General features: G+C 42.5%; 1 protein-coding gene across 2 annotated transcripts in view; it reads right to left on the bottom strand.

The window, feature by feature from the left end:
• Positions 1-11,867: 11,867 nt before the first annotated feature.
• Positions 11,868-27,971, bottom strand: part of LOC100301653 (decorin) — a 28,880-nt gene continuing 12,776 nt past the window's right edge. The window contains exons 3-8 of one of the 2 annotated variants that reach the window (XM_036956482.2): positions 22,184-22,296; positions 19,320-19,533; positions 17,697-17,810; positions 16,011-16,104; positions 14,289-14,427; positions 11,868-14,002 (exon numbers count right to left, since the gene is read on the bottom strand). In XM_036956482.2, coding sequence (XP_036812377.1) covers positions 13,802-14,002; positions 14,289-14,427; positions 16,011-16,104; positions 17,697-17,810; positions 19,320-19,533; positions 22,184-22,296 — 875 coding nt within the window. In that variant the 3' untranslated portion in view covers positions 11,868-13,801. The remainder of the gene's footprint in view (positions 14,003-14,288; positions 14,428-16,010; positions 16,105-17,696; positions 17,811-19,319; positions 19,534-22,183; positions 22,297-27,971) is intronic. The other variant, NM_001160486.1, reaches the window with a different exon arrangement.

Below are 27,971 nucleotides of genomic sequence, written 5' to 3'. Positions count from 1 at the left end.
AAATTCCTCACCAACTTTTACAGATACACAATCGAGAGCATCCTGTTGGGCTGTATCACCGCCTGGTACGACAACTGCACCGCCCTCAACCGCAAGGCTCTCCAGAGGGTAGTGTGGTCTGCACAATGCATCACCAGGGGCAAGCTACCTGCCCTCCAGACTGAAAACAGCTTCTATCTCAAGGCCATCAGACTGTTAAAAAGCCATCACTAACATAGAGAGGCTGCTGCCAACATACAGACTCAAATCACTGACCACTTTAATAGACCACTTTAAGTAATGCCACTTTAATAATCTTTACATATCCTACGTTACTCATCTCATATGTATATAGTGTATTTTATACCATCTATTGCATCCTGCCTATGCCGTACGGCCATCGCTCATCCATATATTTATATGTACATATTCTTATTCCATCTCTTTACATTTGTTTGTTTAAGGTAGTCATTGTGAATTTGTTAGATTACTTGATAGATATTACTGCACTGTCGGAACTAGAAGCACAATCATTTCGCTACACTCGCATTAACATCTGCTAACCATGTGTATGTGATCAATACAATTTGATTTGATTTGATGATACTGTAGTGGACTTGGGGTGTGCTGAGCTTAGAAGGAAGGGAAAGTTACACGGTTAGCTGGACAGTTATTATTAAACCAATGGAGAGCTAATTACTCATTGAATGCACGCCTGTTGCAGGTCTACGTAATGCAGGTTTATTTTGGAATGGGCATCCATTTTGGCAGCTTTGATTCTAACTCTGACACATTCTGTAGTAGACATGAATACCAGTTCAGACATCTGAATTCATGTCCTCCACCCTGCACTAGTGGTGGCCTTTACACATGACTTTTGCATGTCGATCTGGTCTCTCAATTAGACGGTCACCTCTACCACCTCCTCTCTGCATCTTGCTACTGCAAGTTTAGTAACCGGAGACAGACCCCCTAAAGAGGTGGTGCTGTTTATTCTCACTAAGCTATTAGAATGATTAATTAGGGGTCAAGAATGTATTACCTGTTAACGATCAGTTAACACAGTCATTAGATATACTGATCTACTTTGGGGCTGACTGGTTAAATGTGTTACGTTTATCCAAATACGTTCCCTTAGCTGACAACATTCTGGCGTTGTACAAGCCAATTTATTGTTTCAATCCTCTCTCAAAGGGCAAAACATTGACAAAAGGTGGAAATATATACTGTTTTGAATCCCCCAGAAAACAATGTAATCCCACTGGTTGAATCAACGTTGTTTCCAGGTAATTTCAATGAAATGACGTTGAACCAACATTGATATTGACATTTTTGCCCAGTGGAATGTTTCTTAGCGCTTTCCATTGTCCAGTCCTGTCCTTGTGGGTTGGTTTACCACGTCATCATCACCCTGTACAGAGTGTTTATGTCTTGAAGATGATGTGTTGACGTTTCAGTCCTGTTATTGCTGCACTTTCCTTTGGAAAGATTCCCATCCCTATTCAAACACTCAAAAGTTTGGAAAACAGATATTCTTCCCAGTCACCTTGCTTCCTCTGTTCGCTTTGATGACGTCAACCCTGATGCTCTCACATCCTCTCCACGTCTCAGAACTGAGCCAATGGTTTGAAAATGATGGGTCTTGGCTCTCAGGACTATTTTCCCCATTTATATTCCAGTAACATTGTTTTTCCTTTTCTGGTGTTAATACTGGCCACGTTCTAAGTCTCTAACGGATGGCACTGGAACGTTATGTCATCAAAAGCTGTTTCGGTACAGAATACAACCTCTGTCTCCAGTCCCATTTTCTTCCCAAACCAGTAACCCACAGTTCTTCCCAATTAACTATTACAATATATGTAAACAAGTCAAACGATGGCTGTTTCATTGATGGAAAAATTGGAAGTATCTTTTTGCTTTCTCAGCAACTCCTGAATTACATCTATACATTTAGATGGACTGCAAAACTCTGCTCCAACACAATGAAATAGGTATTTATACCATTTGGTATTATGCCATCTTATTTAGCTAATGAGCTAAATCCCTCTATTTCTGTAGGTTTATTGATGTCTAGCCATTAGGTACAGCATATGGTTTCATTAACCATTTTAACATGTATACAGAACATAATGTCAGCTCAGTTAAACAATGCATCACAACTTTATACAGCCAATCCAGAAATAACAAACTCCATTCTGTTCTTTCTATTGGAATGTTCAAATTTTCCAGACGTTCCAGATTTAACACTTTCATATGTGAATGTAGCACACACGCACACGCGCACACTCTCGCACACACGCACACTCTCGCACACACGCACACTCTCGCACACACGCACACTCTCGCACACACGCACACTCTCGCACATGCACACAGACACACACTCTCGCACACGCGCACAGACACACACAGACACACACAGACACACACACAAAATGATACGTCAACTATAGGAAATACACTGGTACGTTCCTGGGAAACCAACAGCTTGTTAACCAGGTTCTGATTTTAATAACGATCTCATGCTAAACCATACTCTGAGCTATCATTGGATGACACAAACACACACACACACGCCTCTTGAGCCATCCCAAACTGTATACACACCCCTTATGTCTACAGGGAGAAAATGGGATGTCATGCAGGCCCACGCGCACGCACGCACGCACGCACACATACACACACACACACACACACACACTTTTTGTTCGCACTCTGTGTTTAATTTGTCTTATAACAGACTGGCTCATCCCTGGCCAGATCAGCCAATCCTGGCACTCACACACTGCATGAGGTATTACATGTGCAGCAGGACCATTGACCAGAGCTGACCGAAGCATTAAAAGGGCAACCAATAGATCCACTTAATGTAAGATAGACTAAGCTGGTTAAGCCCATTTATACAACACACACACTTGAGTATCCGCACAAACACAGACACACGCGCACAGAGCATTTGGTTTCTAGGATTTCAAATCAAAATCACATTTTATTTGTCAAGCTTCAGGTGTCGACTAACATGAAATGCAGAGTTAAAGATAAAGATAAATGTGATAAAATAGTAACAGGGAATAAATACAGTAAATAATGAACAACAACAACTAGTAAAAATACATGGCTATATACAGAGAGTACCAGTAACGTGTGAATTATGGGGGACAAGGGGGGGCTCAGCTCCCCTGAATGAGATGTTAGCTCCCCTAAATGCAACAAAATTTGAACTTTGGTGGGGGTTCTCTAAATAATTTAGTGGTAAATATGAAAATCTTCAACTCAAACACCCCTACCTCTCTGTCATGGTTTAAACCATTTATTTATATGTGGCAGTATTGTTTATGCATAGATTTTCCTTTGTACTTCCTCATTTTCGCCATTTATTTGCCATGCGTCCCTGATTAAAAATATCCTTTATTCCAGTGCATTAGTTTAATCTGTTGATTTATCATTGTTTGTTTTTGTCAGTTAGTTGTTTAGAGCGCTCATTGTTTTGTTTTTCAGATGCGCGTGGGTACTGTTCTTCTCTGTGCCGTCCGGGGACAGAAGTACCAGACCATTTATACAGCTTTATTACTTTCTATCAACATTTGTTTTCTTTCCTGGATCAGCTGATGATGATCGACAATACCGCTAGACAACTATCCTACACCTAGACACCAATGCACATCCAATCCATCCAACAAGTATATGTTAATGACAGTAGGCCTATGGTTGACTCTTTGGGTTAGAAGCATTACATTTTGCAATGGCATAGTCTGACATTATTGTGGATTCGTGTGCCCATGAGAACTGTTTCCACAGAGAAAAATCATTAAATGTTACGTAAGCATAGTTAGACTTACAGTGCATTTTACGAGATCTCCAAGATCCATGATTCGTACAGGGTTTAAGTTACATTTTCTAATTCAATTGGTAAACGCTTAGTAATTGTCACGCCCTGATCTGTTTCACCTGTCTTTGTGGTTGTCTCCACCCCCCTCCAGGTGTCGCCCATCTTCCCCATTATCCCCTGTGTACTTATAACTGTGTTTTGTGTTTGTCTGTTGCCAGTTGGTCTTGTCTGTCAAGCTTACCAGCGGTCGTCCTGTCATGTCCTGTCTTTTCCCAGCTTCTTTTTCTCTCGTCCTCCTGGTTTTTGACCCTTGCCTGTCCTGACCCGATACCTGCCTGCCGTCACACAGTCTGCACAACCACCCGAGCCACTGCCTGTTCACCCCGCTATCATCCAGAAGGCGAGGTCAGTACAGGTGCATCAAAGCTGGGACCGAGAGACTGAAAAACAGCTTCTATCTCAAGGCCATCAGACTGTTAAACAGCCTCCACTAACATTGAGTGGCTGCTGCCAACACACTGACTCAACTCCAGCCACTTTAATAATGGGAATTGATGGGAAATGATGTAAAATATATCACTAGCCACTTTAAACAATGCTACCTAATATAATGTTTACATACCCTGCATTATTCATCTCATATGTATATGTATATACTGTACTCTATATCATCTACTGCATCTTTATGTAATACATGTATCACTAGCCACTTTAACTATGCCACTTTGTTTACATACTCATCTCATATGTATATACTGCACTCAATACCATCTACTGTATCTTGCCTATGCCGCTCTGTACCATCACTCATTCATATATCTTGATGTACATATTCTTTATCCCCTTACACTTGTGTCTATAAGGTAGTAGTTTTGGAATTGTTAGCTAGATTACTTGTTGGTTATTACTGCATTGTCGGAACTAGAAGCACAAGCATTTCGCTACACTCGCATTAACATCTGCTAACCATGTGTATGTGACAAATACAATTTGATTTGATTTGATTTTGTGTCTTACCTTGATTCCTGATAGTAATGACAAGTAACACTGTCATAAATGGCATTAATGTAAAGAAAGAAAGGTTGTGTTTTATGTCACACGATCTGTGAAAACTCCAAGCATTTAACTCATTAAATATGGACAACTCATGAACTAGGGTGTAAAACATGATTTAATTGAACTCATGTATTATATTCAATGTAGACTAGCTATTCTGCGTGTGTTCCTGTGTTTAAAATGGCCTTGGCTGAGAGGGTAGGCTACCGGCAGGGGTGTAAGCCCAGTGGAGGGTAAATGCTGTTTACCCACCAAAAACAAAAGACACTGAAAGCATGGGGAGAGTTACTTTTTTCACCATTACCGGCAATCAGAGTTAACCCACCTATTTTTTGGAACATTATATCACTGGCTACCGGTAGGCATATTTGAAGTCCAGGATCCAGTTGCAGAGGGAGGTGTTCAACCCCATTGTCCTGAGCTTGGTGATGAGCTTGGAGGGGACTATGGTGTTGAATGCTGAGCTGAACAATGAACATAATTCTTAAAATATATTCCTTTTGTCCAGGTGGGTGAGGGCAGTGTGGAGTGCAATAAAGATTGCGTCATCTGTGGATCTGTTGGGGCGGTATGGAGTGGGTCCAGGGTGTCTGGGGTGATGGTGTTGATGTGAGCCATGACCAGCCTTTCAAAGCTATAGATGTGAGAACCACGGGGCGATAGTAATTTAGGCAGGTTACTTTGGCGGTCTTGGGCACGGGGCCTATAGTGGTCTGTGGTAGTCAGCTTGAAACAAGTTGGTATTACAGACCGGGTCAAGGATAGATGATTTCGTATTTTTTGTTATTTTTACTGGATTGTTGGGTTTAGAGCTTGCAAGAAAAGCATTTCACTGTACTTGTGCACATGACATTAAAACTTGAAAATGTAAAATGTCAGTGAAGACACTTGCAAGCATGCTCTGAGTATGCATCCTGGTATTCCATCTGGCCCTGTGGCTTTGTGAATGTTAACCTGTTTAAAGGTCTTACTCACATTGGCTATTAAGAGCAAGATCACACAGTCTTCCGGAACAACTGGTGCTCTCATATGCATGGTTCAGTGTTGCTTGCGAGCATTGAAGACATTTAGCTCTTCTGGTAGGATCGCGTCGCTGGGCATCCCACGGCTGGGTTTCCCTTTTGTAATCCGTGATAGTTTGCAAACCCTGCCACATCTGTCAAGCGTCCGAGCCGGTGTAGTGTGATTCGATTTTAGCCCTGTATTGACACTGCCTGTTTGATGGCTAACATTTCAAATAGACAGGAAGGCACATAATTCAGTGTGTGTTCCAAAAACTGCTACTCGCAAATGCATCACATGCAGTTGACTTACTTTAAATAATCATGATGCAGAGATTGTTTAATGGTATTTTTTGCACAGATCTGGGCTCTTTTGCTTGACAATAATGTCACCCTCCATTTGCAGAGTGATGTTTTTTTGTTTGATTGGCCCAGCACAGGTGGGTAATAAGCATGAATATACTGTATATATTTTACACAGCTATGCTATATATATACAGTATATATATATATATATATATATTATACCATAGAGTCAAAGATAGGGTTGGATTGAACCCTACTCTAATAAGAGCTACAGTACATTCACAAATCCATTTAAACCTATGATGTTTGTACAGGCTAATGAATATTGAGTGCTGGAATCAACTGAACGCATTCAACCAATATGTGTCTTCTGCATTTAACCCAACCCCTCTGAATCAGGGAGGTGCAGGGGGGGGTGCCTTAATCCACGTTGTTGCCGGGGAGGAGTTGTTGTTGCTGGTTACTGCTTTGCTCAAGGGCAGAAAGGCATATCTCACTCACACACATACGGTAGTCTCACTCACACCTACTCTAGTCTCACTCACGCCTACTCTAGTCTCACTCACACATACTGTAGTCTCACTCACACGTACTGTAGTCTCACTCACACATACTGTAGTCTCACTCACACCTACTGTAGTCTCACTCACACATACTGTAGTCTCACTCACACCTACTGTAGTCTCACTCACACATACTGTAGTCTCACTCACACCTACTGTAGTCTCACTCACACATACTGTAGTCTCACTCACACATACTGTAGTCTCACTCACACCTACTGTAGTCTCACTCACACATACTGTAGTCTCACTCACACATACTGTAGTCTCACTCACACCTACTGTAGTCTCACTCACACATACTGTAGTCTCACTCACACATACTGTTGTCTCACTCTGACATGGTTTCACTCTGACACATGGATAGAGACATTCATACTGTCATGCATGCACCTTCTCCTGCCTGTCTCTCACACACACACACACACATATGCACATGATGCAAGCCATAACACACACATGCATGTACCTGCCAACCCGTGTGTGCATTATGTATACACCCACATGCACACACACTCACTCTCTCTCACGCATACACTCTCTATCACACACACACACACACACACACACACACACACACACACACACACACACACACACACACACACACACACACACACACACACACACACACACACACATACACTGAGAGAGAGTGTGTGTGTGTGTGCAAGAGGGGGTCGACAGAGAGAGCGATGGAGAGAAGACAATACCCACCACATGGGGGCGACAGAGAGGGGCAGGAGACCCATGACGCTGCAGTGTGACTAACAGATGTGTGTGTGCCACTGCCAGAGGCTCCAACACTGATGCATTCCTGTCATGGATCTACATGCTTCACCTTCCTTATAACGTCCACCAATCACCTTACTGGTTGGGGCTCCAGCCCTGTCAAATAGCTCTCTGGTAATCCTTATGTTATGGACAGTTATTTAATTGAAGACCTTGTTTGATCATACAGCAAGTCATTCAAATCATAAATCTCTCTAGAAATGATGGACAGTGCAATTTGTGTTCTGGTAGAATAGGCTTATTTGGCACCAACCTTTTCTTCTGTTAGAGAAAAGCATTCTGTAGAGCATTTAGTATTACTGTGTATTTCACATGAAATAACAGGCCCCACTGTGACAAGAGGTACATATCACCAGAATACTATCTGATATATTCCAGGTGAGGTGAATTGGGTTAAGGTTAGAATAAGGGTTAAGGGAAGGGTTCAACTAAAATGCAACGTTTGGGAGTAACTGATTACGTAGTCAGTTACATGCCATTTGATTACAAACAAACTGTAATCAGTTACGTTACCAGCAAAAATATTCTAATCAATAATAGGATTCCAGATACTTTGAAGGTCAGAGACTACTATGATGACACACCAAATGCATTTGATGGATCCCTTTTGTCTTCTTCTAATGCTTCTTAAGGGGAAAGTAATCCAAAAGAAACTGTAATCTAAAAGTAACAGTCAGATTATTTGACTGAGTTTGGGTAATCCAAAAGTTACATTACTATTCACAATTTTGGACTGGTAACTAGTAACTAACGGATTACATTTAGAAAGTAACATACCCAATCCTGCTAAAATGCTACAGTTGTCCCCGACGTGACTTGAACATTCAACCTTCTGCTAGATGGTTTAAGCACACCCTTCCTCCCCGACCAACCTCCATACTTTCTGTCTGAAGTAACTAGACCATTAGTACATATCATATGTCTTAGAGGTGCTCAGAAATAGACGTGTTGGCTGACAATGTCACGAAAATGATGCACGCACATCGAAGTGGTCGGAAGTCGTGCTTTGTTATGATTCTGAACGATCAGAAAGCTAGCAAAAATGACAAGCTGCCATGTGGGGAATCATAGGTGGCTCGTTTCACCTACTTTAATCTTGTTCTTGACACCACGTCTTGTTTTGAGGTGTTTTGACTGATTTCATGTCAATGCTAATATGGTTAAAATTCACTAGCTAGCTAACCAACAACTGTAACAACGTATTTAAGAGACAACAAGTGCTCATTGTGCAAATTTACTTGTGCAAATTTACTCATTGTGCAAATTTACTTTTTCAATAAACATTTGGAGACTAAATATAATTGACATGTTGTCAACAATCTATTTTTGCCCCATAGTTGCGCACGCGTTGGTTTTGTTGCTAAACAACCAACTCGCCTATATGTATAGTATTGTATCGACCCTGGGTTTGTAAGCGAGGAAATCGGTTGCTAAACAACCAACTCGCCTATATGTATAGTATTGTATCGACCCTGGGTTTTTAAGCGAGGAAATCGACCCTGCCACATGAGCATGCTTTTGCGGCACAGTCGATAGCGCGCCGGACCTCGGGCTCAAAGGTCGCTGCTGTTTCATTACAGTATGTTTCGTATGGCTCTGAGGCCAGGCTGAGCGCACCTGATTTTAATCTAGGTTTGAAAATAAGTTGACCAGTTGGGAGACAGGTTTGGGAAACACTGCTGTATAAATATCTCCCTGTCAATATGCAATATGTGTATTGTCTGGTATCTCAGTGTGTGTAAGTGACCCAAATCTGGAAGGAATCATGGAGGCTTTACAGACATATCTTACACCATGAATGATATCATTACTATTACAGTAAATATACTGTATCTAAAAAATATAATATATAATATAAATATAATATACTATATTTTTTTAACGAGTCAAGGGAACAAACTTGTTTTAAAGTGTATATCTTTGTTGTTAACACAACCTTCCAGTAGTCCAGGGCATGCTGCCTGTTGCGAGGTCCAGGGCATGCTGCCTGTTGCGAGGTCCAGGGCATGCTGCCTGTTGCGAGGTCCAGGGCATGCTGCCTGTTGCGAGGTCCAGGGCATGCTGCCTGTTGCGAGGTCCAGGGCATGCTGCCTGTTGCGAGGTCCAGGGCATGCTGCCTGTTGCGAGGTCCAGGGCATGCTGCCTGTTGCGAGGTCCAGGGCATGCTGCCTGTTGCGAGGTCCAGGGCATGCTGCCTGTTGCGAGGTCCAGGGCATGCTGCCTGTTGCGAGGTCCAGGGCATGCTGCCTGTTGCGAGGTCCAGGGCATGCTGCCTGTTGCGAGGTCCAGGGCATGCTGCCTGTTGCGAGGTCCAGGGCATGCTGCCTGTTGCGAGGTCCAGGGCATGCTGCCTGTTGCGAGGTCCAGGGCATGCTGCCTGTTGCGAGGTCCAGGGCATGCTGCCTGTTGCGAGGTCCAGGGCATGCTGCCTGTTGCGAGGTCCAGGGCATGCTGCCTGTTGCGAGGTCCAGGGCATGCTGCCTGTTGCGAGGTCCAGGGCATGCTGCCTGTTGCGAGGTCCAGGGCATGCTGCCTGTTGCGAGGTCCAGGGCATGCTGCCTGTTGCGAGGTTCAGGGCATGCTGCCTGTTGCGAGGTTCAGGGCATGCTGCCTGTTGCGAGGTCCAGGGCATGCTGCCTGTTGCGAGGTCCAGGGCATGCTGCCTGTTGCGAGGTCCAGGGCATGCTGCCTGTTGCGAGGTCCAGGGCATGCTGCCTGTTGCGAGGTCCAGGGCATGCTGCCTGTTGCGAGGTCCAGGGCATGCTGCCTGTTGCGAGGTCCAGGGCATGCTGCCTGTTGCGAGGTCCAGGGCATGCTGCCTGTTGCGAGGTCCAGGGCATGCTGCCTGTTGCGAGGTCCAGGGCATGCTGCCTGTTGCGAGGTCCAGGGCATGCTGCCTGTTGCGAGGTTCAGGGCATGCTGCCTGTTGCGAGGTTCAGGGCATGCTGCCTGTTGCGAGGTCCAGGGCATGCTGCCTGTTGCGAGGTCCAGGGCATGCTGCCTGTTGCGAGGTCCAGGGCATGCTGCCTGTTGCGAGGTCCAGGGCATGCTGCCTGTTGCGAGGTCCAGGGCATGCTGCCTGTTGCGAGGTCCAGGGCATGCTGCCTGTTGCGAGGTCCAGGGCATGCTGCCTGTTGCGAGGTCCAGGGCATGCTGCCTGTTGCGAGGTCCAGGGCATGCTGCCTGTTGCGAGGTCCAGGGCATGCTGCCTGTTGCGAGGTCCAGGGCATGCTGCCTGTTGCGAGGTCCAGGGCATGCTGCCTGTTGCGAGGTCCAGGGCATGCTGCCTGTTGCGAGGTCCAGGGCATGCTGCCTGTTGCGAGGTCCAGGGCATGCTGCCTGTGGCGGGAGTATGATTCATGAAAAAGACTGAAGATATCCCCTATAGAGCAGACATGTTTTGGGGGATAAATCTTTTTTTTACCACAGTTATCTGGGTGTCATTGGCCTCGTATCAAATCTGTCAGCTATTAAACAATATACAGTATTTACAATGTATCTTGATACCCAAGACTATTCAACCACAACCATAGGCAATTTACATTTTACTTGATTAGTTGTCACATTTAGATATTTAATATAAAATCCATAAATGTAGCTCATATTCACTGAAGCAATGTGAGTTTTAACACTACTGTTGCCTTCAGCTTGTTGTTGATATAATATTATTCTGTATATCTACATTACATCACTCTTACTGTTTACCTTGGATCCTGTTTTTTTTTCAGATGTCCAGTCCCCTCCCTGAACTTCTCAACAGAGAGCCAGCACAACAATTGTTCTGGCAACTACAGAAAACATTGTCCCTTATAAATACACCATTCAAGTCAGTCTTGATAGCCCATTAATCTCCTAAAGCCTTGATATTTCACCTTATGGATATAGTTGTTATTTTTCACGAAATCGCTTATGCTTGCTTGTTATGAGGGCCTTTCAACTTTTAAGAGAGTTCTAAGAGTCTCTCCAGAACTGTGTTTGGTGTGTGACTGTAGAATATTACAGTGTGAATATTTTCACACCTGCTTTCTCCGGTGTCACACCTGTTCCTCCTCACGATCTTGTTCACCTGGAAACTCTGTCCATCACTGTGAAGTCTACACCCGTTTGACTGTTCCATAGATATTACAGCTTCATCTAGTGACAGGGCAAGTAGCGCCATCCACACACCGACCATAGAGTTGGTTAGAGGGCACACTTGCCACAAAACCTTTGCTGTCACAGAAGCAATAATGTCAAAGATAGGAGGTGGGCCCTCTTTCCAACTCTATGACAACGACACACACAACGTGGACATACCAAGGGTTATGACCTCTGATGGCGACACCCCCAGAAAAATGCTGCTTTTTAATTGGTATTTTTATTTGGTTCAGGACGCCTTAGGCGGAGCCCCCGCTCAGAAAAAAAAGAGAGGAACATCTTTATTGTTGATATATTAAGTCTGAACTACTGTAAGTGCTTGTGCTTTTAAGCAATGAGAGTTTTTTTTATACAGCATTTATATACAGCGTCTATACATACAAACATTCACACTAACATGGGCACTGAAGGCATGACAGTCCGCCTGCAAGCCTCCAATTCTCGTCAGACTTTAAAAAAAAAACGAAAAAAAGAAAGGCAGAGAAAAAAAGAAGAGAAACAAAACAGGCATTAACATGGCATTCCAGAACCCACAACCGTGCTTCAAGTCAAAAGAATAAAAGCATGCGTATAGATCTTTGGGCATGGCTTCTGGTTCGGAACGTATATATTGTTTATTCTACATCTTTAAGAGCTATTTTCATCTTGGTTGTATGAGCTGATGTTACATGACAGATGGGGGAATGGAATGTGTAGAAGACGAAATAAATGCTTTACGGAGAATCAGAAATCTTTAAACTGTCGGAACATTTCGTAAAAACAACAAAAGTTCAACAGCGAAGCAAGCAGGAGACATGGCAATCGACTACAATGTGAAAGAAAGAAAATGGGGAATTCTTTCAAATAGTACGACATATTGTAAAGGTACACTTTGAACGCTAGCTACTACACAGGTAATATACTCTAGTACATTCTAGTCTCCTAGCTGGTGTTAATGATATTAAGACAGGAGTTAACCCTTGGCTGCCCGCTCTGCAGGTCAGCTTGCCTTCTGTAATTGTCACAGATTTATGCACGTAAAGGCTTGTTGCACACAACATGTCTACACCGGTCAAATTCAGATTTTTCGGCCAATCTCAACCAGTTGACATGTGTGAGGTATTAAAGGGTTAAACGTGTACATTTTTTCAAAGTGGTCATAGATATTTTTTGTTGTTGAAAATATTTTGTTGTCTTTCATAAAGTTTCTTTCACACACAAAATAACATTTCAGTCATGCAATCTGAGGGCACACACTTCGAAACCATTGCACAGACTTCTGTTAAAGGGCAGTTCCTCCCCTTTTCAACCTCATATTCATTATCTCCAGCACCATATCAGTGTCTACATGTGTGAAAACGACACGTTGTTTAGTCTATGATCTGTGGGTACAAAGATAAGAAGAAAGGTCCTTAAAAAATGCTTCTCTGTGACATCACAGGGTAGGCGTAAAAGTTTTTTTAAAAACAGTGATTTTCAAAACCTGCAACGAGTTTCTAGCCAGAGGGATGGTATTTTCTTGATGATGTCATTTGGTATATCTTTTTAACTTCACATTTGTTTTCTACAAAACATAGAAATGGGACTTTTTCACATATGTAGACAATGGTATTGTAATGGAGATAATGAAAATGAGGTTGAAAAGTGGGTGACATCCCCTTTAAGTTGAGCTTTTTGACAGATAACTACCATGAGGTAGTGTTACAGTATTTCATGAGTTGACGGTTTATTGTGTATGGAAGACCTGTTACAGAAAAATGCCAGTGATTACTGTTGTAGAATATGAAGTGTACAAAGGACACATGGACTATAATAAATGAACTGTTTGCATACAGAGCTGGTTTGACTTATTAATAAGCCATCTATGGAAGGTTTGGTACTGAGTTTTGTAACTGTTCTGTCTTTGCTCATGAAAACATTATGTACTGTAACTGTTAAAACTGTATTGGATGTCCGTTATGGTTTTAAAATGGGGATAAAGTTGCCGATCAGTGTTGTGGGGTAGATGGGGGGCTGCGGTTCACACACACACACACACACACACACACACACACACACACACACACACACACACACACACACACACACACACACACACACACACACACACACACACACACACACTCTCTCCTTCTCTCTGGGGGTGGTCTACTTTTTCTCTACTTCTTCCTGTAGTTGCCCAGCTGGATGGCAGAGCGGTCGAACACACAGCGGAAGGTGATGGGCTGCACCTCCCAGTAAGGGACGGGGTTGGAGAACAGGCTGATGCCAGAGTACATGGCCTTCTTGGTATTGTAGCCTGGTGGGCAGAAGTCCTGGGTGCCCACCACCCCTATCTTGTTGCTGTGGAGGTAGATCACCTGGGAACATATCAACCACAATGAGTGGTTAGAGGGAAGGATGTCTGGAAATGAACATTGTATATATAGAAAGGTCATGTTTGAAGATAACACAAGTCCTTTTGTTGAATGGCAGAAAATCATTTCTGTGTTAATCAACTTATTAATATTTATTTATCATGAGATTGATCTGTAATGGTTACACCCTCCTGAGAAAACCCTGTGTGAGGTGGAACATTCATGGACATGAAGCCTCTACCCATTCTCCCAGGTGTGGCGGGACACCTGTGTGTTCGGTGGAACCCACCTGGATGTACTTGTGGTCAGGCAGGCCTGCAGGCACGGTGGTCAGGGCATTGTTGTCCAGGTGAAGCTCTCTGAGGTGAGGAACCATGGCCAGAGAACCGTTCTCCACCTGGCTGATCTCATTGTAGCTTAGTCCCAGCCTAGGAGACAAACCAGCCAATGGGGAGAGACACAGAATGTGTCAGAGCCAATGGGAAAGAGGCATGGTATGTAAAAGAGCCAATGAGACAGAGGTACAGAAGAAGAGCGATAAAAGAGGGCATGAAGCCCTGAGCTGTCCCTACAAGTCCCAACGTACAGAATGTATAAAAACAAATGAGAGAAAAAAAACATCCAATGGGAAAGACACAAACTGGTTTTCTGCCAATGAAAACCATGGGCAGAATGTAGACTAGCAAATGAGAAAGCGACTCTACTTTTGCCAAGGGACCAACTTCGTAGACAAAATGAAATACTTGCTCGCGAACGTGTTGCCAATCCGGAAAATAGAAAATAATATTTTCAGTGAATCCTGTAGCTCTTCCAAAATAAACTGCCTTGTACTGCTTGAAAGTATTTTTCTGTTGTTTAGTCTCCCTACTTTGGCATGAGTCTTTTCCTACCCTCGAAGCGGAGAGTGACAGAGCTCTGACAGGCACAGCCACAAGGAGTGAGAGAGAACCAGAGGTTGGGTTCTCTGAGTGAGTCTGTCTGGTTGGTTTAGATCTGGTAATGATGTATAGCTCTTTCTCAAGCCCTGGCTACTTTCCACAAATACAGCAGTGGACTCTAATTGCAGAACTCACTCAGAGTTGAGCAGAGTGGACTACTGAGTGGTGACGAAGGCAGAGAGAGAGAGAGAGAGAGAGAGAGAGAGAGAGAAAGAGAGAGAGAGACAGAGAGAGAGAGAGAGAGAGAGAGAGATAGAGACAGAGAGACACACAGGGAGTGACACAGAGAGAAACACAGAGAGAGACACAGAGAGAGACACTGAGAGAGACACAGAGAGAGACAGAGAGAGAGACAGAGAGACACAGAGAGACACACAGAGAGAGACACAGAGAGATACACAGAGAGATACACAGAGAGAGACATACAGAGAGAGACACAGAGAGAGACACAGAGAGAGACATACAGAGAGAGACACAGAGAGAGACATACAGAGAGAGACACAGAGAGAGACACAGAGAGAGACACAGAGAGAGACACAGCGAGAGACACAGCGAGAGACACAGAGAGAGACACAGAGGGACACACAGAGAGAGACACAGAGAGACACACAGAGAGAGAGACACAGAGAGATACACAGAGAGAGACAGTACTAGCAGCAGAGTACAGGGCAGACTGGGAGTTTTGGACATGCTGCTCCAGTGAATGAGACGATGTGGTACAAAAAACACTAGTGGCATTAATGCCAAGAGCACCGCATCAATTCAAATACTCCTTATATAACTGAACTAACCCAGGATTGTTGCTGAGGTTTGAAATACATACGTGTGTGTGTGTGTGTGTGTGTGTGTGTGTGTGCGTGCGTGCGTGCGTGTGTGCGTGTGTGTGTGTGTGCGGGGCACTGTTGTCTAGAGATGACCCAATATCCCACTACAGGACTACTTATGAGTGTTGACCCACTCATCAAATCCAGTGAAGAAGAATACTGTAAGCATGCTTTGTCCTCGTCAAGAGCATTTTTGAAAAAAAAAAAATGTTTTTGAAACATTGAGTAGAAGTGTTGAAACATCTTTACTTAGCCAGGTTCTTGAGGCCCTTCAGGTTGTCAGCCTGCACCTTGGTGATCTTGTTGCTGTCCAGGTGGAGCTCGGAGAGGGAGGAGGGCAGACCTGGCAACCCACAGGAGAGAGACAGTGACGAGAGGACAAACAACCGGGGAAACCACAGCAGTAATGGTGAGGGGAAGGTAAGTGGTTAATGTCTACGTACAGTATGCCAGTAGGACTCTGAATCCATACTAAGTCTAATGCATCTGAAATGGCACCCTAATCCCTAGTGCACTACTTTTGACTAGGTAATAGTGCACTATAGTGAATAGGATGCAAACTCAGACGCAGCCTCTAACATCCAGAGGCCTATCCTTCATCCCTTCTATTCCTATTAAAGCATTCGATTAGAGGATCTCTCTCTGAGTACTATTCCATCTGAACTGGTTGCCAGATTCCCACAATAGACCAGATAACATTCATCTTACACGCCTTTGAATTAATATGCTGTTTTAGTTTTCCTGTCTTGGTTCCACACTGTAACCATTGTTCAGTGGAGCCTATGAATCCAAATGTGCATTCTTGCAGTGCTAGATGATTGATGATTTTGGCTGTGGTCGATTGAGTAAGAGATCCTCGCTGTTAACTTGAATTCCTTTGTTTTAGCTGGAGCTATTGAGCTGTGAAGTATTCAAACCAGTCCTGGTTGAAAATAGAGATTCAGGCCCTGCACTGTAAAAAAAAAAAAAGATGTTGATTCAACGTACAATTGAAAGGCATCAAGTTGCAATTGTGAGTATGCTCAACAAAATGTTCACACACCAACTATTGTTGTGAGTATGCTCAACAAAATGTTCACACACCAACTATTGTTGTGAGTTTGCTCAACAAAATGTTCACACACCAACTATTGTTGTGAGTTTGCTCAACAAAATGTTCACACACCAACTATTGTTGTGAGTATGCTCAACAAAATGTTCACACACCAACTATTGTTGTGAGTTTGCTCAACAAAATGTTCACACACCAACTATTGTTGTGAGTATGCTCAACAAAATGTTCACACACCAACTATTGTTGTGAGTTTGCTCAACAAAATGTTCACACACCAACTATTGTTGTGAGTTTGCTCAACAAAATGTTCACACACCAACTATTGTTGTGAGTATGCTCAACAAAATGTTCACACACCAACTATTGTTGTGAGTTTGCTCAACAAAATGTTCACACACCAACTATTGTTGTGAGTATGCTCAACAAAATGTTCACACACCAACTATTGTTGTGAGTATGCTCAGCAAAATGTTCACACACCAACTATTGTTGTGAGTATGCTCAGCAAAATGTTCACACACCAACTATTGTTGTGAGTTTGCTCAACAAAATGTTCACACACCAACTATTGTTGTGAGTATGCTCAGCAAACATTTTCACAATCCCATTGCAGCTGGTTGCCTTAGAATTCTACAGTATGTTGAATACATCTTTTGTTGTTGTAGTGTGGTCAAAATCCTTACAGCCATCCTTTATTGAAGTGACATGTTATTTTCCATATTCTTTAGTTGGATCCTCCCAGTGAAATGATCTGACATGGCTGGATAGGTGAAAGCTATGTAATGGATCTCATACCTAGCCTTGTGTTAGATTTCCTATGATCCCTTCAAGGGACTGGAAGGAAGGATGATTTGTGATGGGGTGACCAGAGAGGGCAGTACCTTTGGGGATCTCTGTCAGGTTGGTGTCTGCAATGCGGATGTATGAGACCTTCTTCAGGGCCCCGAACGCCCCAGCCTCAACCCCTGCACTCTTCAGGGGGTTGGAGCCGAGCTCTAGAAAGAGAAGGAGGGAGAGAGAGACAGACAGAGAGACAGAGAGAGAATTAAGGGAGATGGAGTATTAAGAGAAATAAAGAGAGAGATAGACAGAGAGGAAGATAAATAGAGAGATAGTCAGAGAGGAAGATAAATAGAGAGATAGACAGAGAGGAAGATAAATAGAGAGATAGACAGAGAGGAAGATAAATAGAGAGATAGTCAGAGAGGAAGATAAATAGAGATAGACAGAGAGGAAGATAAATAGAGAGATAGACAGAGAGGAAGATGCATAGAGAGATATACAGAGAGGAAGATAAAGAGAGATAGACAGAGAGGAAGATAGAGAGATAGACAGAGAGGAAGATAGAGAGATAGACAAAGAGGAAGATAAATAGAGAGAGACAGAGAGGAAGATAAATAGAGAGATAGACAGAGAGGAAGATAAATAGAGAGATAGACAGAGAGGAAGATAAATAGAGAGATAGACAGAGAGGAAGATAAATAGAGAGATAGACAGAGAGGAAGATAAATAGAGAGATAGACAGAGAGGAAGATAAATAGAGAGATAGACAGAGAGGAAGATAAATAGAGAGATAGACAGAGAGGAAGATGCATAGAGAGATAGACAGAGAGGAAGATAAATAGAGAGATAGACAGAGAGGAAGATAAATAGAGAGATAGACAGAGAGGAAGATAAATAGAGAGATAGACAGAGAGGAAGATAAAGAGAGATAGACAGAGAGGAAGATAAATAGAGAGATAGACAGAGAGGAAGATAGAGAGATAGACAGAGAGGAAGATAAAGAGATAGACAAAGAGGAAGATAAATAGAGAGATAGACAGAGAGGAAGATAAATAGAGAGATAGACAGAGAGGAAGATAAATAGAGAGATAGACAGAGAGGAAGATAAATAGAGAGATAGACAGAGAGGAAGATAAAGAGAGATAGACAGAGAGGAAGATAAATAGAGAGATAGACAGAGAAGAAGATAAATAGAGAGATAGACAGAGAGGAAGATAAATAGAGAGATAGACAGAGAGGAAGATGCATAGAGAGATTGACAGAGAGGAAGATAAATAGAGAGATAGTCAGAGAGGAAGATAAATAGAGAGATAGACAGAGAGGAAGATAAATAGAGAGATTGACAGAGAGGAAGATAAATAGAGAGGTAGACAATCGGAGGAGGAGACAGAAAAGAAAACAGAGAAAGTCTCTGACTGTAATGTTTTACGTTTACGTTTTAGCTGAAAAACTGTTATCTTGCTCCTGTCCTATTGCTACTATGCAGTCAATTAAGAAAACATGTTCAAGTGACTGTGTGTACTGTATACAATATGTGTGTTAAGGATTAGACTAGTTCTATCTTATGGAATTTGAGTACAGAACAAGGGATGGGTTGAGTTCATTATGCACCCAACAGAAGAAAACAGACTTGTCATTAAGGCAATACAGGCAGGCTAAAGCAAGGGCACAAAATATCTGAAAGATTTCTAATAGTATTTGAACCCAGGTCTGGTCAATACCCATGACGATGACCTGGGCCATGCCCTCGAAGGAGGCCTTCTTGATCTTAGTGATCTTGTTCTCGTGGATGCGAAGCTCCTGCAGGCTCTTGGGCATGTTGGCGGGCATTTCCTTGAGGTGGTTCTTGGAGAGGTAGAGGCGCTGCAGCTTGCCCAGGGGAATGAAGGCCTTGGGGTGGATTGTGGTGATCTGGTTGTTCACCAGGATCAGGGTCTGGGGAGATTGGAGAGAGAGAGAGAGAGAACAATCCCTGTTATATTTAAGCTAATGCTAATGTGTATGTTTTGCTAATTAGAATTGGTATGTTTATGCTAATTAGAATTTGTATGTTTGTGGCAATGCTAATTACTATGTAGATATCCATGCTAATGTACAAATGGGAAACTGCTTTTTCTATTTGCGATAGCTAGCTACATTATTGCAATAGGGTAGCCTAGTGGTTAGAGCGTTGGACTAGTAACTGAAAGGTTACAAGTTCAAATCCCCGAGCTGACGAAATACAAATCTGTCGTTCTGCCCCTGAACACTGTTCCTAGGCCGTCATTGAAGATAAGAATTTGTTCTTAACTGACTTGCCTAGTTAAATAAAGGTAAAACAAACATTATTATATATCATTAGCAATGACGTGTTACTCTGAAATGTGTTCTGTCACTGGCTACTTTAATGTGGCTACAACTTCCCGTGGGTGTATTTTATGTGTGTAATTGAAGGCAGACTTTTCATTATATCTTAAACGCTTGACATCAACAAAATACGATGTTTTCGACCTATTGCAGACGGTTTGATTACATTTCCCAAGTATGGACTGACTCAATTGAACGTATCCAAGGTAACTGAAATGTGAGATTGTTTTTTTAACGTCTGTACAGTAATCCCAACACACCCTTGCACCTAGTCTTAAAGAGCACAGGCGCCAGGGTTGTTGTGATTGGAGGCAATTTCTGAGAAATTTCGCAAGAGAAATTGCTGTGTCTCTAGTGGACCGTTCCATACTCAAGGCTGCAGACGGGGGTGGAAGAATGGAGAATGCAGAGAATGCAGCAAATTCCCCCTGGAGAGAACAACTAATGTACGGGGGTGGAAACAGTGTGGGCCGTTTGACAGAGGTAGGCTATTTATTACAGGTCAGAAAGCTATACACGTGTAGAGAGAGGTCACGCGATGGCCCAGAGGAGAATCGTTTCCATGGCACCTGGGGAACATTGGTACCTGGATTCCTGTGGTTAAAACAAATGTTTACAGTGCTGTTTCCTTTGGTAGACTATTTTTAGGATCTTTGATTCGAGTTAAACATGTTAGTTAAACATGTTAGTGGTTTGGAATATGATCAGGAAATCAACTTTCCAAAAAAAAAGTATACACGTGGAACACACACACACACACACACACACTTAAGCTCCCTCTTGTCTCAAGAAAGTCCAGAGATAAATCAGATTTCCACTGCTTCGCTCCAGCCGATACTTTTGCATGTGTAACAAGCCCGTTAGGATGTCATCCAACAAAACCCGGCTTCAAGTTCAGCTTCAGTGTTTTCCCGTTAGCTCTCTCCTACCCAAGACATTCAGGTTTCTACACTCACTCTGGTGTATACTTTGAAGGGATGTCAACATTGCACTCCCTAGAAGAATTGATACAACATGGCGAATTGTGAATCAATGTTTTTTGGAAAATGCAAAAAGTAAGGGGCCAATCAGTATTTGGTGAAAAGCTGCAACAAAGTGGACAATTTGTATGTTTAGTGGACATATTGAGTGTTTAGTGGACAAATTGAGTGTTTAGTGGACATATTGAGTGTGTAATGGACATACTGTATTAAGTGTTTAGTGGACATATTGAGTGTGTAGTGGACATACAGTATTACGTGTTTAGTGGACATATTGAGTGTTTAGTGGACATACAGTTGCAAGTGTTTAGTGGACATATTGAGTGTTTAGTGGACATATTGAGTGTTTAGTGGACATATTGAGTGTTTAGTGGACATACAGTATTAAATGTTTAGTGGACATATTGAGTGTTTAGTGGATATACAGTATTAAGTGTTTAGTGGACATACAGTATTAAGTGTTTAGTGGACATATTGAGTGTTTAGTGGACATATTGAGTGTTTAGTGGACATATTGAGTGTGTAATGGACATACTGTATTAAGTGTTTAGTGGACATATTGAGTGTGTAGTGGACATACAGTATTACGTGTTTAGTGGACATATTGAGTGTTTAGTGGACATACAGTTGCAAGTGTTTAGTGGACATATTGAGTGTTTAGTGGACATATTGAGTGTTTAGTGGACATATTGAGTGTTTAGTGGACATACAGTATTAAATGTTTAGTGGACATATTGAGTGTTTAGTGGATATACAGTATTAAGTGTTTAGTGGACATATTGAGTGTTTAGTGGACATACAGTATTAAGTGTTTAGTGGACATATTGAGTGTTTAGTGGACATATTGAGTGTTTAGTGGACATATTGAGTGTTTAGTGGACATATTGAGTGTTTAGTGGACATATTAAGTGTTTAGTGGACATACAGTATTAAGTGGACATATTGAGTGTTTAGTGGACATACAGTTTTAAGTGTTTAGTGGACATATTGAGTTTTTAGTGGACATATTGAGTGTTTAGTGGACATACAGTTTTAAGTGTTTAGTGGACATGTTAAGTGTTTAGTGGACATATTGAGTGCCTAGTGGACATATTGAGTGTTTAGTGGACAAATGGAGTGTTTAGTGGACATATTGAGTGTTTAGTGGAGGGGACATGTTTAGTGGACACATTGGGTGTTTAGTGGACATATTGAGTGTTTAGTGGAGGGGACATATTGAGTGTTTAGTGGAGGGGACATATTGAGTGGTAAACTCTTACTTGGAGTCCCTTCAGAGTCTTGAAGTCATTCTCCTTGATCTCAGTGATCTTGTTGTTCTGCAGGTCCAGCAGGGTGCTGTCTGCAGGGATCTCATCTGGAACACTCTTCAGCCCTGCAGAAGAAGAGGAAGGAGAGTAGAGATACTCACAGACCGAGACAAAACAGGAAGGAGAGGAGAGATACTTCTAGGCCAGTCCGTTGAAGCTAGTTTCATGTGATTTTAATTAATTAATTTACTCATTTTTTTTATTTCATTGTATTTTACATTCAATTTCAGAGTTAATGATGTTGAATGAAATTAGGTTTGGCCCAACCCTGCCATAAGCATTTGTGTGCATGATGAGGCATGACAAGGAGTGTGTGTGTGAACGCTTGGCCATGTCTATGGTATGTTTGTCCAGGTGACAGAAGACTTCTTGAGCTGTGCTGCAGCTGTGCCTGCTAGCTAATGGGAAATTAAGTTTGCAGTAGAGTGTGGTCGAGAGATTATGGCGCGTTCACGTGCTAGTCGGAACAAGGAAACTAGGACATTTCAGACTTGCTAACGGTGCCGAGTTCAACCAGTTAGCAAGTCGGAAATGTCCAAATGTTTAGCATGTCAACAGTGAATAACCCCAAAGAACCAACGTATGATGTGTTTCATGGTAATAGTCCAGACATGAGTGATACCAGATACCCCATGAGTTAGCATTGAAACAATCTATGGCACACAGTGCGGAAATGGGACTCAAAATGAATTTCCGTCAATTTCAAGTGTCCACATACCTGGACACTGACCTCATTGCATGCAGTTTGGGTTGGAGAGTACATTGCATTATTTGGCACTGAGACAGTAAATGTCACCTGTCTATATGACTGGTAAACCAGAACCATATGTTCTGAGGGAGAACACTGAGGGAAATATGAGCTGGGGTGATGTATACACTATGTAGATGTATTGGGTAAATTATGTATTTTTGTGTAATATGATTCTGTTCTATTCTGTTCTATTTTAACTTTTCTATTATATTCTGTTCTGTTATATTCTATTCCATCCTATTCTATTCTATTGTGTTCTATTCTATTCTATTATTTTCTATTCTATTGTCTTCTATTCTATTCAATTCCATTCCATTGTATTCTCTTGTGTTCTATTCCATTCCATTTTATTCTATTATTGCATATTCTACTCTATTCTATTCTGTTCTGTTCTGTTCTGTTCTGTTCTGTTCTATTCTATGGGTATTGTTTTTAAATAGAGGGCGAATACAGAGAGCTACCACAAGTCATCTAAACAACACAATGTCTAAGGGTCAAGGTTCACATGGCTGGTTTCCATTCTAGAGGACAGCGGTTGTCTCTGGAATAAACTGTTTAGTTATTCAGGGCTTAAATGCTGTGTCTTTTAAACTCCACATATGCAGACACACTTTGGCTTAAAAGCTTTGAGCACGCCCCACTTACACAAACATTCTCTTCAGCTCAGATGGCTTTTCTATCAGTTTCTCCTACCCTGCCCAAGCCCCACAATCCTCCACACAGCTGTCTGTAGGCTCTCACTGTGCGGCATATCACCACTGTGCTCCCTCTCTCCATCTCCCACTTAATATCTTCTCTCACTCCTCATGTCCTTCTCTCATATCCCTTCACCCTTCCATCACGTCTCTTTCTCATCTACTCGCTCCCCTTTTCCATCCATCACCTTCTCTCTCTCCCCTCTCGTTACATTTCCATCTCCTCTCTCTACCTCAATCCATCTTTTGTTATTCTTCTCTCTCTCTCTCTCTCTCTCTCTCTCTCTCTCTCTCTCTCTCTCTCTCTCTCTCTCTCTCTCTCATTCTGTCAGTCAGAGCTGACGTGGTTGGTACGGTAAACAGTTTGGAGAGAGTGTGTCTACGTGTAGGAGAGGGGGACAGGGATGAGAGGTCAGTTACTGAGAGTCAGGTCGCAGGAAAGTCTGGTTGAGATGTTTAGTCTCAGGGTTTTTGTCCTCTGGAAGGATTTGAAAAGAAAGACTGAATAGCAGACAACAGACTTCTGCTATGAGCCAGCTATGTGTTATGGATGTATTTATAGTGCCTATGGTCACACTCACTGGTCCCAACCTTTAATAACAAAGGGCAAAACATTACAGACTACAAAGGGAAGCACAGCTTACCGGATGAGCTAAACTACTTCTATGCTCGTTTCGAGGCAAATAATACTGAAACATGCATGAGAGCACCAGCTGTACCGGAAGACTGTGTGATCATGCTCTCTGCAGCCGATGTGAGTAAGACCTTTAGACAGGTCAACATTCACAAGGCCGCATGGCCAGACGGATTACCAGGACGTGTACTGCGAGCATGCACTGACCAACTGGCAAGTGTCTTCACTGACATTTTCAACCCCTCCCTGTCCGAGTCTGTAACACCAACATGCTTTAAGCAGACCACCATAGTGCCTGTGCCCAAGAACACTAAGGTAACCTGCCTGGGTAAGTGCCTGGGTAAGTGCCTGGGTAAGTAAGGGTAAGTAACAACACATCCGCCACGCTGATCTTCAACAGTGCCCCTCAAGGGTGCATGCTCAGCCCCCTCCTGTACTCCCTGTTCACTCATGACTGCACGGCCAGGCATGAATCAAACGCCATCATTACATTTGCCAATGATACAACAGTGGTAGGCCTTAACACCGACAACAACGAGACATCCTATAGGGAGGAGGTCAGAGACCTGGTCGTGTGGTGCCAGGACAACAACCTCTCCCTCAACGTGATCAAGACAAAGGAGATGATTGTGGACTCCAGGTAAAAGAGGACTGAGCACACCCCCATTCTCATCGACGGGGCTGCAGTGGAGCAGGTTGAGAGGTTCCTTGGTGTCCACATCACCAACAAACTAACATGGTCCAAGTACACCATGACAGTTGTGAAGAGGGCACGACAAAACCTATTCCCCTCAGGACACTGAAAAGATTTGGCATGGGTCCTCAGACCCTCAAAAGGTTCTACAGCTGCATCACTGCCTGGTATGGCAACTGCTTGGCCTCAGACCGCAAGGCACTACAGAGGGTAGTGCGAACGGCCCAGGACATCACTTGGGCCAAGCTTCCTGCCATCCAGGACCTCTATACCAGGCGGTGTCAGAGGAAGGCCCTAAAAATTGCCAAAGACCCCAGCCACCCCAGTCATAGACTGTTCGCTCTGCTACCACACGGCAAGCAGTACTGGAGTGCCAAGTCTAGGTCCAAGAGTCTTCTAAACAGCTTCTACCCCCAAGCCATAAGACTCCTGAACATCTAGTCAAATGGCTACCCAGACTATTCACATTGCCCCCCCACACTCCCTCCTGTCTCCACACCACTGGCACTCTCTGTTGTCATCTATGCATAGTCACTTTAATTAAATCTACCTACATGTACATAGTACCTCAACTAACCGGTGCCCCTCTCACATTGACTCTGTACCGGCACCCCCCTGTATACATTGTTATTTTTTACTGCTTTAATTGCCTGTTACTTTTATCTCTTATTCGTATCCTTATTTTTTGAAACGGCACTGTCAGTTAGGGGCTCGTAAGTAAGCATTTCACTGTAAGGTTGTATTCGGCACATGTGACTCATACAATTGGATTTGATTTGATTTGAATCTTCCATTAAAAGTAAGAACATCTAAAAACAAAAACATGTTTTTGTTCAAACTTTTCCATAGCAATGTCACAAATAAAATGGCTGGTCAGATCGTCTCAGTGCTCTGCAGATTATGTTTTCATTTAAGAAAGTCGGCTTGGCTGATACATAAGTAAGTGAGAGAAACCAGAGGTTGAGATAGTACGCTCTGTTCTTGTTGAGATACTGGCACGGTAACATGACCTCTTGACAAGTGGCAGACTAGAAAAATAGGAGCTGAATGCCAACATAGTCCCTTTATTGTAGCAATTTCAATAAAAGCCAAATGAATGTGATATCAAGCATATGATTGACCTGGCCTCTCGCCCTCATGCTTTCAGCACATCCAATAATTAATTGCAACGTTTAAAAATTTCCAGCCCTGCAATCCTTTCTCTCCTTGTGAGGGGAAGGTCTGTTCAGTCATTATGGGTCTGATTGTCCCTGAGTTGAGCGTGAGTTTTCCATTACGTTGTCCATTCACAGCAGCACAGTGTAGCTACGTCTGTCAGCAACACTAGTAATGACTCAGTTCATTGGGAAAAAGAAGGGCTTCTGTCATGCACAGCACCTGTTGACACATTAAATCAAACTCTCCTAGATAGGACAGTTCAAGGCAACTGTTTTTATTTATTTACTTTTCTGCTCTTTTGCACACCAATATCTCTACCTGTACATGACCATCTGATCATTTATCACTCCAGTGTTAATCTGCAAAATTGTAATTATTCGCCTACCTCCTCATGCCTTTTGCACACATTGTATATAGACTCCCCCTTTGTTTTCTACTGTGTTATTGACTTGTTAATTGTTTACTCCATGTGTAACTCTGTGTTGTCTGCTCATACTGCTATGCCTTATCTTGGCCAGGTCACAGTTGTAAATGAGAACTTGTTCTCAACTAGCCTACCTGGTTAAATAAAGGTGAAAAAAAATAAATACAAATAAAAAAAAAATTATATCCCATTGACGACTGTAACATCAGCCTGTTTTTAATCTAAACCTTAATGAAACCGAGCATTTTTTTATGAAGAGTCTTGTGTTCATTAAACCTAATTTCCTAACTCAGAAAGAAAGGAACCTGTTTTGATAGTACACCACCAGGGTTGGGGAGTAGCAGATTACATGTAATCTGTTACATGTAAGGGATTACAAAAAAAACGTTAACCGTAATCCGTTATGTTACCAGCAAAAATATAGCAATCAGATTACAGATACTTTTGAAAAAATAGATGATTACTTTGAGGATTACTTTTTAATTCAGAAAGGGTGTTTGAAAAAATAAGTATTTGACACTTCTCTGTTTTCCCAATGACATTTTAAATCAGCATTGAAAAAAGGAGCACGTTTAAATTTGTTCCACCTGAGCACAGTCAGAGACCACTATGATGACACACCAAATGTGTTTGATGGAATGAGGGAAAAGAGCAGGAATAGGCTTTTGTAGGCTACAATCCAAGCTATGTCTTCCAATGGTGCGACTGCTGTCGGCATCCAAAGATTATCCAACTTGAATAAACGCTTGGAGGTAAGGATGACAGCAGTGGTGTAGTCTACGGCGATATGGATATCACTTATTATTGATATCTACACAGCGCATTGATGTGAATCACACTGCTGCTCTCTCATTTAGCTATTTGCACCTTACGGATTGTGGTTGTTGTGGATGGCTGTTCACAAATCTAAATGTGTATTTGAACCCAATAATGTTTCAATTCAAGAAGTTTAAGCTGTCTATCAATCATTGTTTTTGAAACCAGTGAAACATGTGTTCTTGCAACAGCTGCATAGTGCAGATCCATGCTTATGGAATCCATTTTTTATTTTACCTTTATTTAACTAGGAAAGTCAGTTAAAAACTCATTCTTATTATCAATGACAGCCTAGGAACAGTGGGTTAACTGCCTTGTTCAGGGGCAGAATGGCAGATTTGTACTTTGTCGGCTCAGGGACTTGAACTTGCAACCTTTCTGTTACTAGTCCAACGCTCTAACCACTAGGCTATGCTGCTGCCCCAATATATGGCTTTTATTGCTCAATCTAATTCATGCTGAAAAAAATGTATAAATCCATAGGCCTAATTGACACATGCTCAAACTTGCACACTTTTGATATACTTAAAGGGGCAGTCTGGAGTTTCTACATCCATTTGTGGACTTA

This window comes from Oncorhynchus mykiss, chromosome 21 (assembly GCF_057628025.1).
Source record: "Oncorhynchus mykiss isolate SJ-2025 chromosome 21, ASM5762802v1, whole genome shotgun sequence".
In the NCBI taxonomy this organism is placed as follows: Eukaryota; Metazoa; Chordata; class Actinopteri; order Salmoniformes; family Salmonidae; genus Oncorhynchus; species Oncorhynchus mykiss.
The sequence above is the reverse complement of the archived record's forward strand: the minus strand, read 5'-3'. Positions and strand labels throughout refer to the sequence as shown.